The sequence below is a fragment of the Micropterus dolomieu genome, linkage group LG02 (assembly GCF_021292245.1).
Source record: "Micropterus dolomieu isolate WLL.071019.BEF.003 ecotype Adirondacks linkage group LG02, ASM2129224v1, whole genome shotgun sequence".
NCBI lineage: Eukaryota > Metazoa > Chordata > Actinopteri > Centrarchiformes > Centrarchidae > Micropterus > Micropterus dolomieu.
In genome coordinates, this window is record NC_060151.1 from 20,846,523 (window position 1) to 20,857,958 (window position 11,436).

At 40.3% G+C, this 11,436-nt stretch overlaps 1 protein-coding gene and 1 long non-coding RNA gene across 3 annotated transcripts in view; both read right to left on the bottom strand.

Annotated features, from left to right (window-relative positions):
* Window positions 1-2,034: 2,034 nt before the first annotated feature.
* LOC123958632 lies at window positions 2,035-8,200 on the bottom strand. 2 transcript variants are annotated; one of them, XR_006822130.1, is made up of 2 exons: window positions 7,784-8,200; window positions 2,035-2,656 (listed from the first exon to the last, which is right to left on the bottom strand). It is a non-coding gene; the product is annotated as an uncharacterized LOC123958632 (long non-coding RNA). The 2 variants fall into 2 exon arrangements; XR_006822128.1 differs by having other exon boundaries at window positions 7,779-8,200.
* A 1,087-nt stretch (window positions 8,201-9,287) lies between these two features.
* The window catches only part of LOC123958619 (myosin heavy chain, fast skeletal muscle-like), a 12,744-nt gene continuing 10,595 nt past the window's right edge, over window positions 9,288-11,436 (bottom strand). Inside the window, exons 35-40 of the mRNA XM_046032093.1 lie at window positions 10,588-10,662; window positions 10,306-10,476; window positions 10,083-10,187; window positions 9,895-9,990; window positions 9,643-9,774; window positions 9,288-9,406 (exon numbers count right to left, since the gene is read on the bottom strand). Coding sequence (XP_045888049.1) covers window positions 9,389-9,406; window positions 9,643-9,774; window positions 9,895-9,990; window positions 10,083-10,187; window positions 10,306-10,476; window positions 10,588-10,662 — 597 coding nt within the window. The 3' untranslated portion in view covers window positions 9,288-9,388. The remainder of the gene's footprint in view (window positions 9,407-9,642; window positions 9,775-9,894; window positions 9,991-10,082; window positions 10,188-10,305; window positions 10,477-10,587; window positions 10,663-11,436) is intronic.

Genomic DNA, 11,436 nt, shown 5'->3' on the forward strand with positions numbered 1-11,436 from the left:
GTCATTAGTAATTTTCACCAGTGCTGTCTCTGTGCTATGATGAGCTCTAAATCCTGACTGAAAATCCTCAAATAAACTATTGCTCTGTAGAAAGTCACACAGCTGTTTAGCAACTGCTTTCTCCAGAACCTTAGAGAGAAATGGAAGGTTAGATATAGGTCTATAGTTTGATAAAACATCCGGATCAAGTTTGGGCTTTTTCAGAAGAGGTTTAATTACAGCTACTTTAAAGTACTGTGGTACATAGCCTGTTGATAAAGATAGATTGATCATATCTAGTATAGAGGTGCTGACTAAGGGTAAAACATCTTTAAGCAGCCTAGTCGGGATGGGGTCTAAGAGGCAGGTTGATGGTTTAGATGAAGAAATTATTGAAGTTAGTTGGTAAAGATTGAGGGAAGCAAAACAGTCTAAACATGTATCTGGTTCTACAGCTGTTTCTAAGGTTCCTGAGTTAAGAGATAAGTCGGTGCCAATTGAGGGCAGGTCTTGGTGAATTTTGTCTCTAATAGCTAGAGCTTGTCTGGGTTGTCTGGCCCATCAATGACAAAAAATATATTTTGTAGGTATTCTTGATGACATTTAAGAGTCTGGAAAACTATTTTAAGATGTTGATGACACTTTCTGCACTTGTTGTATTAATTTAGCGTCCAATGAAAAGATTTCTCAATATGACGCTGCTGAAGCTTAGTGTTTCTGTGGCTGGGCACCACTGATTACCGTACAAAAACAGAACTTTTATTCACATATTTTGGTGAAACTGGATCGTATTTGATGGAGAAATACTAGAAACATTTTTTTTAGTTTTCTCTCTGATGTTCTCTGGCTGCTCTGCCTCACCTCTGTGATTCATAGAGTTTCCTGATGGACAGATAGCTTTACTTGTTGATGAAGTTGGTTAACAGCTACTTAGCTGCTGTAATTTGCTCAGTTAAGGCTTGTGCAGTGACTTTCAGCGTCGGACGATGGCCGTGCCATTCACACTACACAACTTGTCGTCTTTTGATGGGAGTTTTGAAGTCGTTGTGGCATTCACACTATGTAAACCTACACATGAAACAGCTGTTGTTTGTCATTATAAAGATAGCAATTATAAAGAAAGAATCTGGGTGAAAGAATGGATTAGCACACACAGGTAGCAAGGATTGTCTGAGCTAAAGAGAGAGCTGGAGGGGAGTAAAAAGTGTTTGTGGTGAAAACTGCCTGTTCTGCCAGCTGCCTGCTCTCACTGGCTGGATGCGGATGTTGAGGCGGCCGACTCCTCCAGATATTTGGCATGCTAGATATCTTGCTGGCGTCTGCGATGTGTCAGAAATGTGTTGGGGAGTCGTTTTGATGCATCGTTGAGTAGTTCACACATAACGACTGGTGACCACTGATTGATCGCCAATTTACCTCTGATAACAGCCTGACAGTCGCCGAGCTCGCCAACTGGCAAAAAATCATGTAGTGTTAACTAGGCTTTAGCTGTGCAACCACTGGTCAGATTAGCTCTGAGCTCAGAGCACCGGTGCACTTTACACTGTATAAAGGTGTTTGCACCTTTACTCCAACACTGGAGGTTTTCAGGACAGGGGCAGGGGGACCCACCAGTGAGTGATGGCGGGGTGTAGTACTCGGGTGCAGCGCCTGATTGGGAACCGGAGCTGGGTGAGCGGGCAATGTAACCATGCTCAGCAGCCTCCCAGTGAACACAGCATGAACAGGACCGAACACAGCCTCAGAGACCAAACAAGGAATCCAGTATTGAGCTGATCAAAAACATGTTAGGTAGGTTCTCTAGTCAGTGCCATTTGACTTGGCATGGCATTTCAATCTGGAGTTGGTCCCCGGGTGCTGTACAGTGGCTGCCCACTGCTCCCTTCAGAGATGGGTTAAATGCAGAGGATGAATTTCGCAACATGTATGTGTCTGTGACAATAAAGTACATTTATGTTTTTTGTTTTTTGTTTTTAAATTTACACAGAGCTTCTTGATGGATAGTGTTACGTGCCCGCTCGCTAGGGGTAAGGGGACATAAACATAAACCAGATGTTCTTGGTAAAAGTGGAAATGTTATTTATTAAACAGAGGTTACGAACAAAAGTCAAAACAGAAATTGGGTGCTGCGTAAACCAAAGAACAAAATATAACCAAAAGAGATCCCTCCTAAACAAGGGATTAATAACTACAAAGACAAAGGAGAACCGAAAACCTCTCTAACCGTCATTTTAAATAGAAACACAGGGAGCGCAGCACCCCTAAACCTGGTGGGCCTAATACAATAAATGTCTAACAGGTGTAAGCAGTATCAGTAATAAGCTGTTCCCTGGCCCAATTCTGCAGACCAAACACAAATCACTTAGTTCAAAACAGGATGTGTTACCGACTCTCAGTAACACAACTAACAAGAAAATGGTTGCCACTAAGGACACGCACACACAGGGTTCAATACAATGTCCAGCACAGAGGAAAACTACATGGGGAATGGTAGCTGCCTCCACACAGCAGCAGACCAGCCTGTTTGAACCAGAGGAGCTTGAAGGTGGTCTTGCAGTCAGCTCAGGGATTGGAGGAGAGTTGTTGCGCCACTCCAATCGGGGACCTCTGATGTGGGAAGCAGGATCAGCCAGAACTTCCTCGGAACCAGCCAATCCCCAGCCGGGAACTTCACAGCCTCATTAACATACAGGGAAAAATAGCAGCAACAGTAAAATACATAGACTGCTGCCCTCAGTAGTAGTGATGGCAAGTTCAAGTCTTTTGACAGACTCGTTCATTCAAATCCCGTTCATTAAAATTAACTAATCTTTTTTGAGTCATTTCATTCATTTCGTTCACTTGAACTAGGCTGGTTATTGCAGCGCTGCAGCCTTCTAAGGGGCGATTAAAAAACAGCGCCGTTCTCAAACACGGAAGGCTGCCTGGCTTGCTTTATTTGACAAAGTATAATGCACAAATTCACCTCTTGATTACTGTATATCATCATTATATAAACCCCCATTGGGCCCACAACCAAATTCAAACCATATAAAAATCACAGAAATAGGTTGTCTATATGTAATCACCACTACTCCAGCTAAATCCTTCCATTTTCAAAATCTATCCCTAGTAGTATACTACCAGACCAGCCATATAAAGGCTTATGTATATAATTACTATCTTTATTTCTAAAGTGCACATTCATACAGTAGCCTAACATCCCTATCCATGAGTAAAATATTTATTTTTATTAATCAGATTTGCAGTAAATATATAGAAGTAATAATCTTGATACACTATATGAATAAACACACTCTTATTAAAATTCAACCAATTTAATAATAATCTGGATCAAGCCACTAAGTTCTTAAAGAACTCCAGCACAGAGAGAGGAACAAGAAATATTAACACATTATATAAACGCAGCAGTTTGGCAGTTCTGGACGCAGAATGGGCCACATCAGGTCCTGATTCTGCAGACAGAGAAACACACATGAGCACATCACTCTCAAACACTGCAGGTTGTTCACCAATCAGGAGCTGTGAAACAACAGCAGGCTCTGTTGGTAAATAAAAAGGAAAAGTTACGTTGCGTTCTCTGGGGGCATAACATTAACACACCCTCAGCGCTACTAGTGAATGTAAACGCCAATCAATATCTGCGACAAGTCCCTCCCTAGCTTTGGGTTTTTACAGAAACACGTACATATACCATAAACTGTATATAAAAAAAACATATATGGAGGCAAATAGCACTGCATTTTCTGTTTCATGGAAACTTTCTGCTTAAAGTAATCCCTATGAGTAATTCCCAAATCTGATTACGTCTTTATTTGTTGTACTGTAACAGAATACAGTTACTTTAATTTTGTATCCTAATTATGTAATGCTGTCACATGTAATACATTACTCCCCAACCCTGGTCATTTGTCACATGAAATACATTACTTAAATTATAAAAATAGCTCTCTTCGCTTTTCCTCTTAGCCCAAATAACCTGACAACATTCATGACCATACCAAATCACCTGATTTTCTTGGGACACTCCCATTCACTGCCCTCTCCTGGTTTCCTCCTGGGACACAGCAATATGTTTAATATTACGATAGGTGAGTGGTGGAGGCTATGCTGTTGACAAATGTGATTGTAGATTGATTTCTGAAACAGAGTGGCAGTTCTAGCGAAGGGTCCTATTATTTCCTAGTTCAGCACTTACTTACTGACTTACTTAAATATTCTCTAGCATCACTTACAGCATTGCTAACTTAGATTAGTCACAAAGCTAGCTAATGCCATGTTTATCAATGGAAGAGCGATAACATCAATGAGCGGTAACATTATAGTGTTTAACTTGTTCTAAATATATCTGTGAACTGCACGTCTGTAGTTACAGTCAGAGTATCAGAAATGATTAAACCAGAGGGGACATGTAAATAAACGTGAGCTGAACAAGTATCTAAGTATCACAGCTTCAAGCCAAACAAAGTTGTCTAGCTCCTCTTTCAAATGTGCAACGGTGCGAAATCTCAAGGTTGTAGCCTAGATGTTGTGGTTGACAAATGGTTTCCCGTAGCTTTAAAATTAAAGAGTGCTGGTAAAGGGATAAACTAGATGTAAATATAGTCTAAGTAGTTATTATGGAAGATTATGTGTAAGGTCAAATACATACTTTGTGCTTGTTCTCTCTCGCTCTCTCTGCATGTTCTAGCAGCAAATATTTATTGATGTGCAGTTGTTTACATGTTCAGTTACTGAGTCTGTAATCTAAGGCATTTTTTAACATAATGCATTCAAAAAAATCTATTATTGCCCATATACAGAACAGCTTTCAATTTCGGCCTGTTCTAAGTAATAATAATAATATAATAATAATAATAATCTTTATTTGTAGAGCACTTTTCAAAAACAAGTTACGAAGTTCTTTAACAAGTGTAAAGACAATAATACCCAAAAGACAATAATACAAAAACAATACAAGATAAAAGTAAGAAAACATTGAAAAGACTAAAATACACGTTTAAGATAAATATAAAATAAGTAAAATAGAATAAAATAAAAGGTATAAAATAAAGTCAAATAAGATCAGGAAAGGCTCTGACATGATTGAACAAGCTTTGTGGTTTGCTGCTCGAAATTTAAATTACTATCAAACCAAACACCAAGGTTCTTTGCAACAGGCTTAATGTGATTTACTAGGGAACCAGCAGATGGCAAAACAAATACTGCCATCTGCCTGAGGACCAGGATTTCAGTTTTGTCTGAGTTCAGCTGGAGGAAATTATTTAACCATTCCATTTTTTAACTTCACAAAGGCAGTCGGTAAGTGAACTCAGCATTCCAGGATCTGTGGATCTGACGGGCAAGTATATTTGTGTGTCATCAGCATAAATATGAAAAGAAATGCCATGTTTATGGATAATATGTCCAAGGGGAAGCAGATACAAGGAAAACAAAATGGGTCCTAAGACCGACCCCTGAGGCACATCATATTTAACTGGACAGAACGAAGAGACATAGTTGTTTACAGACACGCAAAACTTCCTATTTGACAGGTAGGATGAAAACCATTAGCATAGGGCCGTACCAGAGATCCCCACCCAGTGCCTCAGTCTGTCTAACATGATGTTGTGATCAATGGTGTAAAAAGCAGCACTAAGGTCCAGGAGTAACAGGACTGAGCACAGTAGTAGTAGTTAGTTTATACAGGAAACGGGTATACTAGTGTCAAGACTGCCCAAACCAAGACCAAGTCTAGACCAACACCAGAGTTTATCGAGACCAAGTCGAGACCAAGACCAAGGGAAGGCGAGACCGAGTCAAGACCAAGACCAGTTCCCCACATTACATGACACATAATATAATATAATATAATATCCTAAACAACGTTCCATTTAAATACTCAGCATCTTCTGTATTTGCAAATGACATTAGTGACCATTGTGTTGTTGCCACAGTCAGAAATACAAAAATTCCCAAAACCAAGCCACACATCATTATTAAGCGTGACATGCAACATTTTGACAAGCATGCTCCCCTCAGAAATTATAGAGTAAAAGGCCAAACCAATGCATGGTTCACTTCAGAGTTAGCCAGTTCACTTCACAAGCGCAATAAGACTTGGGCAAAAGCCAGGAAAACAGGCCTGGATTTGAGTGAGTTTTAGTTTTATTCCACTTACAGTCTCAGAGGTGCATAAAGCCCTCAAACTTTTAGACATTAGAAAATCGGCTGGTCCTGATATCTTAGCCTTATTTATAGCCTTATTTTCTAAAATTAGCATCCGATTTTATTGCACCACCTTTGATATATCTTTTTAATCTCTCCCTGGACACGAATGAAATTCCACTTATATGGAAATGTGCATTTGTTCTTCCTCATTTAAATGGGGGAGACCCGACAGATTTAAACAATTACAGACCCATCTCGAAATTGTCCATCCTGGCTAAAGTTAAGGAAACTCTGGTGAATGAACAATTGAAAGAGTTTCTAACTACTAACAATATATTGTCTCGTTTAGGAAGCTTTAGTAAAAAACACAGCACAACTACAGCAGCCCTAAAAGTAGTAAATGATTTCATTGACTCTTTAGATAAAAAACAACATTGTGCAGCTTTCTTCATTGATCTATCTAAGGCTTTTGATACTGTGGATCAGGCAATATTAAAACAAAGACTTTTCAGAGTCGGATTGTCAGAACAAACGGTCTGCTTGTTAGGAAACTATCTATCAGGTGGATCTCAGTGCGTGCAGGTAGATGGTCCAGTGCGAAATCAAAGTCACAGACACTTCCACCCATTACTACTTCTCAGGGCTCCGAGATTGAGTCTGTATCTCAATACAAGTATCTCGGTATCCTAATTGATGATTCTCTCTTTTAAACCTCACATTCAGCAGTTGGCGAAAAAACTGAAGCTGAAACTGGGTTTTTATTTTAGAAACAAGTCGTGTTTTTCCTTTGAGGCCAAAAGGAGACTTGTTGCTGCCACTTTCATGTCAGTACTGGACTATGGCGATGTTATATACATACATGCATCCTCTCAAAGCTTGAAACTGTTGGATACTGTTTACAACTGAGCTCTGAGGTTCATCAAAAACTTCAGAGCCCTTACCCATCATTGCTCCTTGTATGAGCGGGTTGGTTGGTCTGCATTGTCCACCCGTAGACTTAATCATTGGCACATTCTTGTTTACAAGGCTATTCTTGGTCTGCTTCCCCCATACCTCCAAACCTACATCAAAAAGAAAGGCCCAGGAAGATATTGTCTTCATTCTGAGGACTTATTACTACTGTCTGTCCCTCAAGTCCGGACTGAATTGGGAAAAGGGGCGTTTAAGTATGCGGCCCCCCACATACTGCCTCACCTCTACCAGTCCAGTTCTATGAATCAGATTCTTCCATAATTCACACATAAACACATTTACAGAATATAGGCTACTTCGTCGTCGCCACGTAAAGGCAACCCTCTTTCACTTAAAAACTTTACAACAGTCACAACCCGCTTGAGCTCCTCCCGCCAGTAGCCTACCGTTTCTCTCCCTCCAGATCTGCACTACTTTAGGTTCACAGTCCCGCAACCTGTGACAGATGAGCGCCGAAGCAATGCTAACATGTAATAACAGTGCTTTCTGCTTTTCTCACGCAGACTATCGCCATATGTCCAGTCAGAAAAAACACCAACAAATAGATTTTTCTTTGAATAAAGCATACAGGCAAAGCAAAAACATTACCTGTGGATGGTGAATCGGGGGTCTGCTTTAAACTAAACTTTTTATCAATTTGGGAGTTGACAACACAGCAGGTCATTAGCTTAGCGCACCTTACCACCAAAACCCCAATCACGGGCTGAGGCTGGATATCCTTCCGTTATGAAAGGCAGCAGGTCCACGATTTGTGCGAGCATCTTCGTTGATTGCCCTCCTCAACACCGGGTCAGACCATAGGGTCAGACAGTTGATAAATCCACTGTGAAGCTGATGCTCCTGCTGCTGCTACAGCTAGCCTCAGGTTATGCTGCCCCTCCTCCGCTCTCTGGTTAGCTTGCTGGTCATCTTCCACAACTTCTTCACCCTGATTCTCCACTTGGCTCCTTTTGAATATATGGCACATATAAAGGCGCCTCCCTCCACACTCCTTCTCTGTTTCGTTTGCGTTCACTACAACCACTTCTCTCACTCATTTAGACCTACGACAACTATCAAACAATTGGCTTGATTCAGCACTGGGTTATTTGATGACTAATGTTAGGGGCGGGTTGTTACGTGCTTTCACCACTTGGGCTTGACCAATGATATAATACGGTTTAAATAAAAACATTTTTTTTGCTTTTTATTGGTTATACGTGATGTCAATATCTGAAATGTAAACAATAAAAAAGAAAAAGAAAAAAAGTTTTTTCTTCCACTCACTTGGGCCCCTGTGCCTGTGCCCATAATGCCCATTGGATAATCCAGCCCTATGTATCTCCTCGGCCAAGTCTCATTAAACCTTGCTATGTTAAGTTTTCGTTAGTCTTCACTTCTCCATCACATCTCCTACCCATTTTGATTACGGCCTTTTTGGGTGAATAGTTTCAGGGCTGTGTTGCTCTATCTAATGTAGTATGTTGTGATTTGTTGTAGTTTATTCCTGTACTGTTTATGGCCCCATATGTCCATATGAAACAACATTTCGTTTAGATGTACTTGTTGCCAACAACTAAATAAGATGTTGATCATACAATACCTGTGTGACTGACTGAACTCTACCAATCTGCACACAGATATGTCCATGTTATTTTGGCCTGTACTGGATGATGAGTGACAAGGCTCAGGCAAGATTCATTTCAGATCTTGTATGGTTATTGGTTGTTGTTGAATTGTGTGGTCTAATTTACCAGTGGAGGAGAAATACACAATTTAGCCAACAATAAATATTTTGTAATCTATACAAAATTGTATTTACAAAATATTGGCTACTGTCTGGACTGCTCTGTATGAAAAGTGCTATGACATTATCTCTGTTGTGAATTGGCGCAATATAGATAAAATTGAATTCAAATTGCAATCAGGAAAATTAACAATTGAACCGAACACCAGATGGCTTTTCATGGTGTTTCTCAGGAGTGCTGCAATACAAGCTCTTGCTTCTCCCCATCATTTTCTGAGACTTTCACAAGCTGGAACATGTTGTTCTCACAATAAAGTTGTTCTGTATACTTTTAGTATACATTTAGACATTTAGAAGCAGTACCAATAACTATACCAATAATTATTCATTCCTCTCAAGGCACCGTATTACCACCACCATATAAATTAGTCGTCAGAAAGAAAATGACAGGATTCAGGAAACCAATGACAATTCTCATCTTTATTGAAATGTAAAAGAACCCCCAACAGCTGGTTCATATTTTATGAACACTGTTGAAAGTCGTCAACTGGAGGATGACTCTTACTCAGCAGACTCAGACTAAAAAAAGAGAGAAAAATCATTTAGCATAGAAAAATTTCTAATTTAGGAATCAAGTTACCAAGTAAGTTATTTTCTCATTTCATGTGGAAATTCAAATATGAAATGTTTTGGGTATTATATCACATGTGGTATTTATTTACACTGTCAACACTGAAAGTACACAGCATCAATTCATTTCATGACTACTATTGTTAACTCAACTGATATTGCGATCATGCAAACAACAAAGATACCTTTCCAGCATCACGGCTCTTGACTCTCAGCTTGTTGACCTGGGACTCGGCGATGTCAGCACGCTCCTGAGCTTCCTCCATCTCATGCTGAACCTTCCTGAGCCTGGACATGTGAGTGTTGGCCTGCTCCTCCTGTGAAGGGTTTACAGAATACAGTTACAGTATATTTTTTAAATATTGCATCATATTAGTATGGTTTATTTATGTCACTACTGATTCCCATATGAAAAGATCACAAAACATTTGACTCACGGCTTCCTCAGCCTGTCTCTTGTAAGTCTTGACTTTGAGCTGCAGCTTGTCCACCAGATCCTGAAGTCTGATCACATTCTTCTTGTCCTCCTCAGTCTACACAGATAAAGGATTTTAACAAATGATGTAAAGAGACAAAATCAAGACATTAAGAACTCATTGTAGTTTTTAATTAAATAATAAATTACCTGGTAGGTCAGCTCCTTCACTCTCCTCTCATATTTGCGAACTCCTTTAACAGCATCTGCTCCACGTCTTTGTTCAGCCTCAACTTCAGCTTCCAGCTCATGGACCTGTAACATGTTGATCAATACTTCATTAAAACTTGTAGTACTAAGAATGGTTGAATTTATTCTGCTCACTGAAAATGCAGTTTACATCCTAAAAATCATCAGTATATACAGGTCATACCCTGGACTCCAGTTTCTGGAGCTGCTTCTTGCCACCCTTCATGGCGAGGTTCTCAGCCTCATCCAGGCGATGCTGCAGGTCCTTGACTGTGACTTCCAGGTTCTTCTTCATCCTCTCCAGGTGAGAGCTGGTGTCCTGCTCCTTCTTCAGCTCCTCAGCCATCATGGCAGCCTGAAATGATGGACAGTTTGGAAAAATATTGACATTAATGGTCAAACATGAGCAAGTATTTAGCAATGTAGCATTTTATATTTAAAAGAAGACTCACTAACATTAACTCACATCAGTGATAGCCTTTTTGGCTTTCTCCTCAGCATTTCTTGCTTCCTGAACAGAATCATCCACTTCACCCTGAACCTGGACAAGGTCAGCCTCCAGTTTCTTCTTGGTGTTCAGAAGACTGGGGTTTCAAATATTAACCAAAATGGACAATGTATTACATGACTGTGTCTCATTTATTTGATGGGATACAATTCTTGTGAATTAATAAAAACACACCTGAGAGTGAAGCAGTCCAACACGCTCACTAGCATCAACCAGCTCCTGCTCAGCCACTTTGCGTCTTCTCTCTGTCTGCTCCAGAGCGGCTCTCAGCTCCTCAATCTCAGCCACCATCAGGCCATTTCTGCGCTCCACCATGGCAACCTGCTCCTTCATGTCCTTCTCCTTCCAGCTCTGCCTGGCCCTCCTCATACTTTTGTTTCCAATCTGCCAGGACCTAAAATTGTATAGATGAACATCAGTGATTACTTTCTAAGATAGATTTTTGTTTCACTCGAATGAATGTGTCCTCGATGTCCTTATACCTTATCAAAGTTCCTCTGCTTCTTGTCAAGGTTGGCAGCCAGACCATTAGCTCTCTCCACATCAATCATAAGGTCCTCCACCTCACCCTGCAGTCTCTGCTTGGTCTTCTCCAAAGAGGCACACTTTGAGTTCACAGCCTCAATGGATTCCTCAGCATCCTGCAGGCGCTGGGCAAGCTTTTTCCTGATGCGAAGAAGAATGTTCTAATTGGTAAAACAAACTAATGAAATGAAAACTAATAAAAACACTGAAAGGTTAGTGACTTACTTGGACTCCTCCAGCTCCTCAGTGCGCTGGATAGCGTCAGTCTCATATTTGGATCTC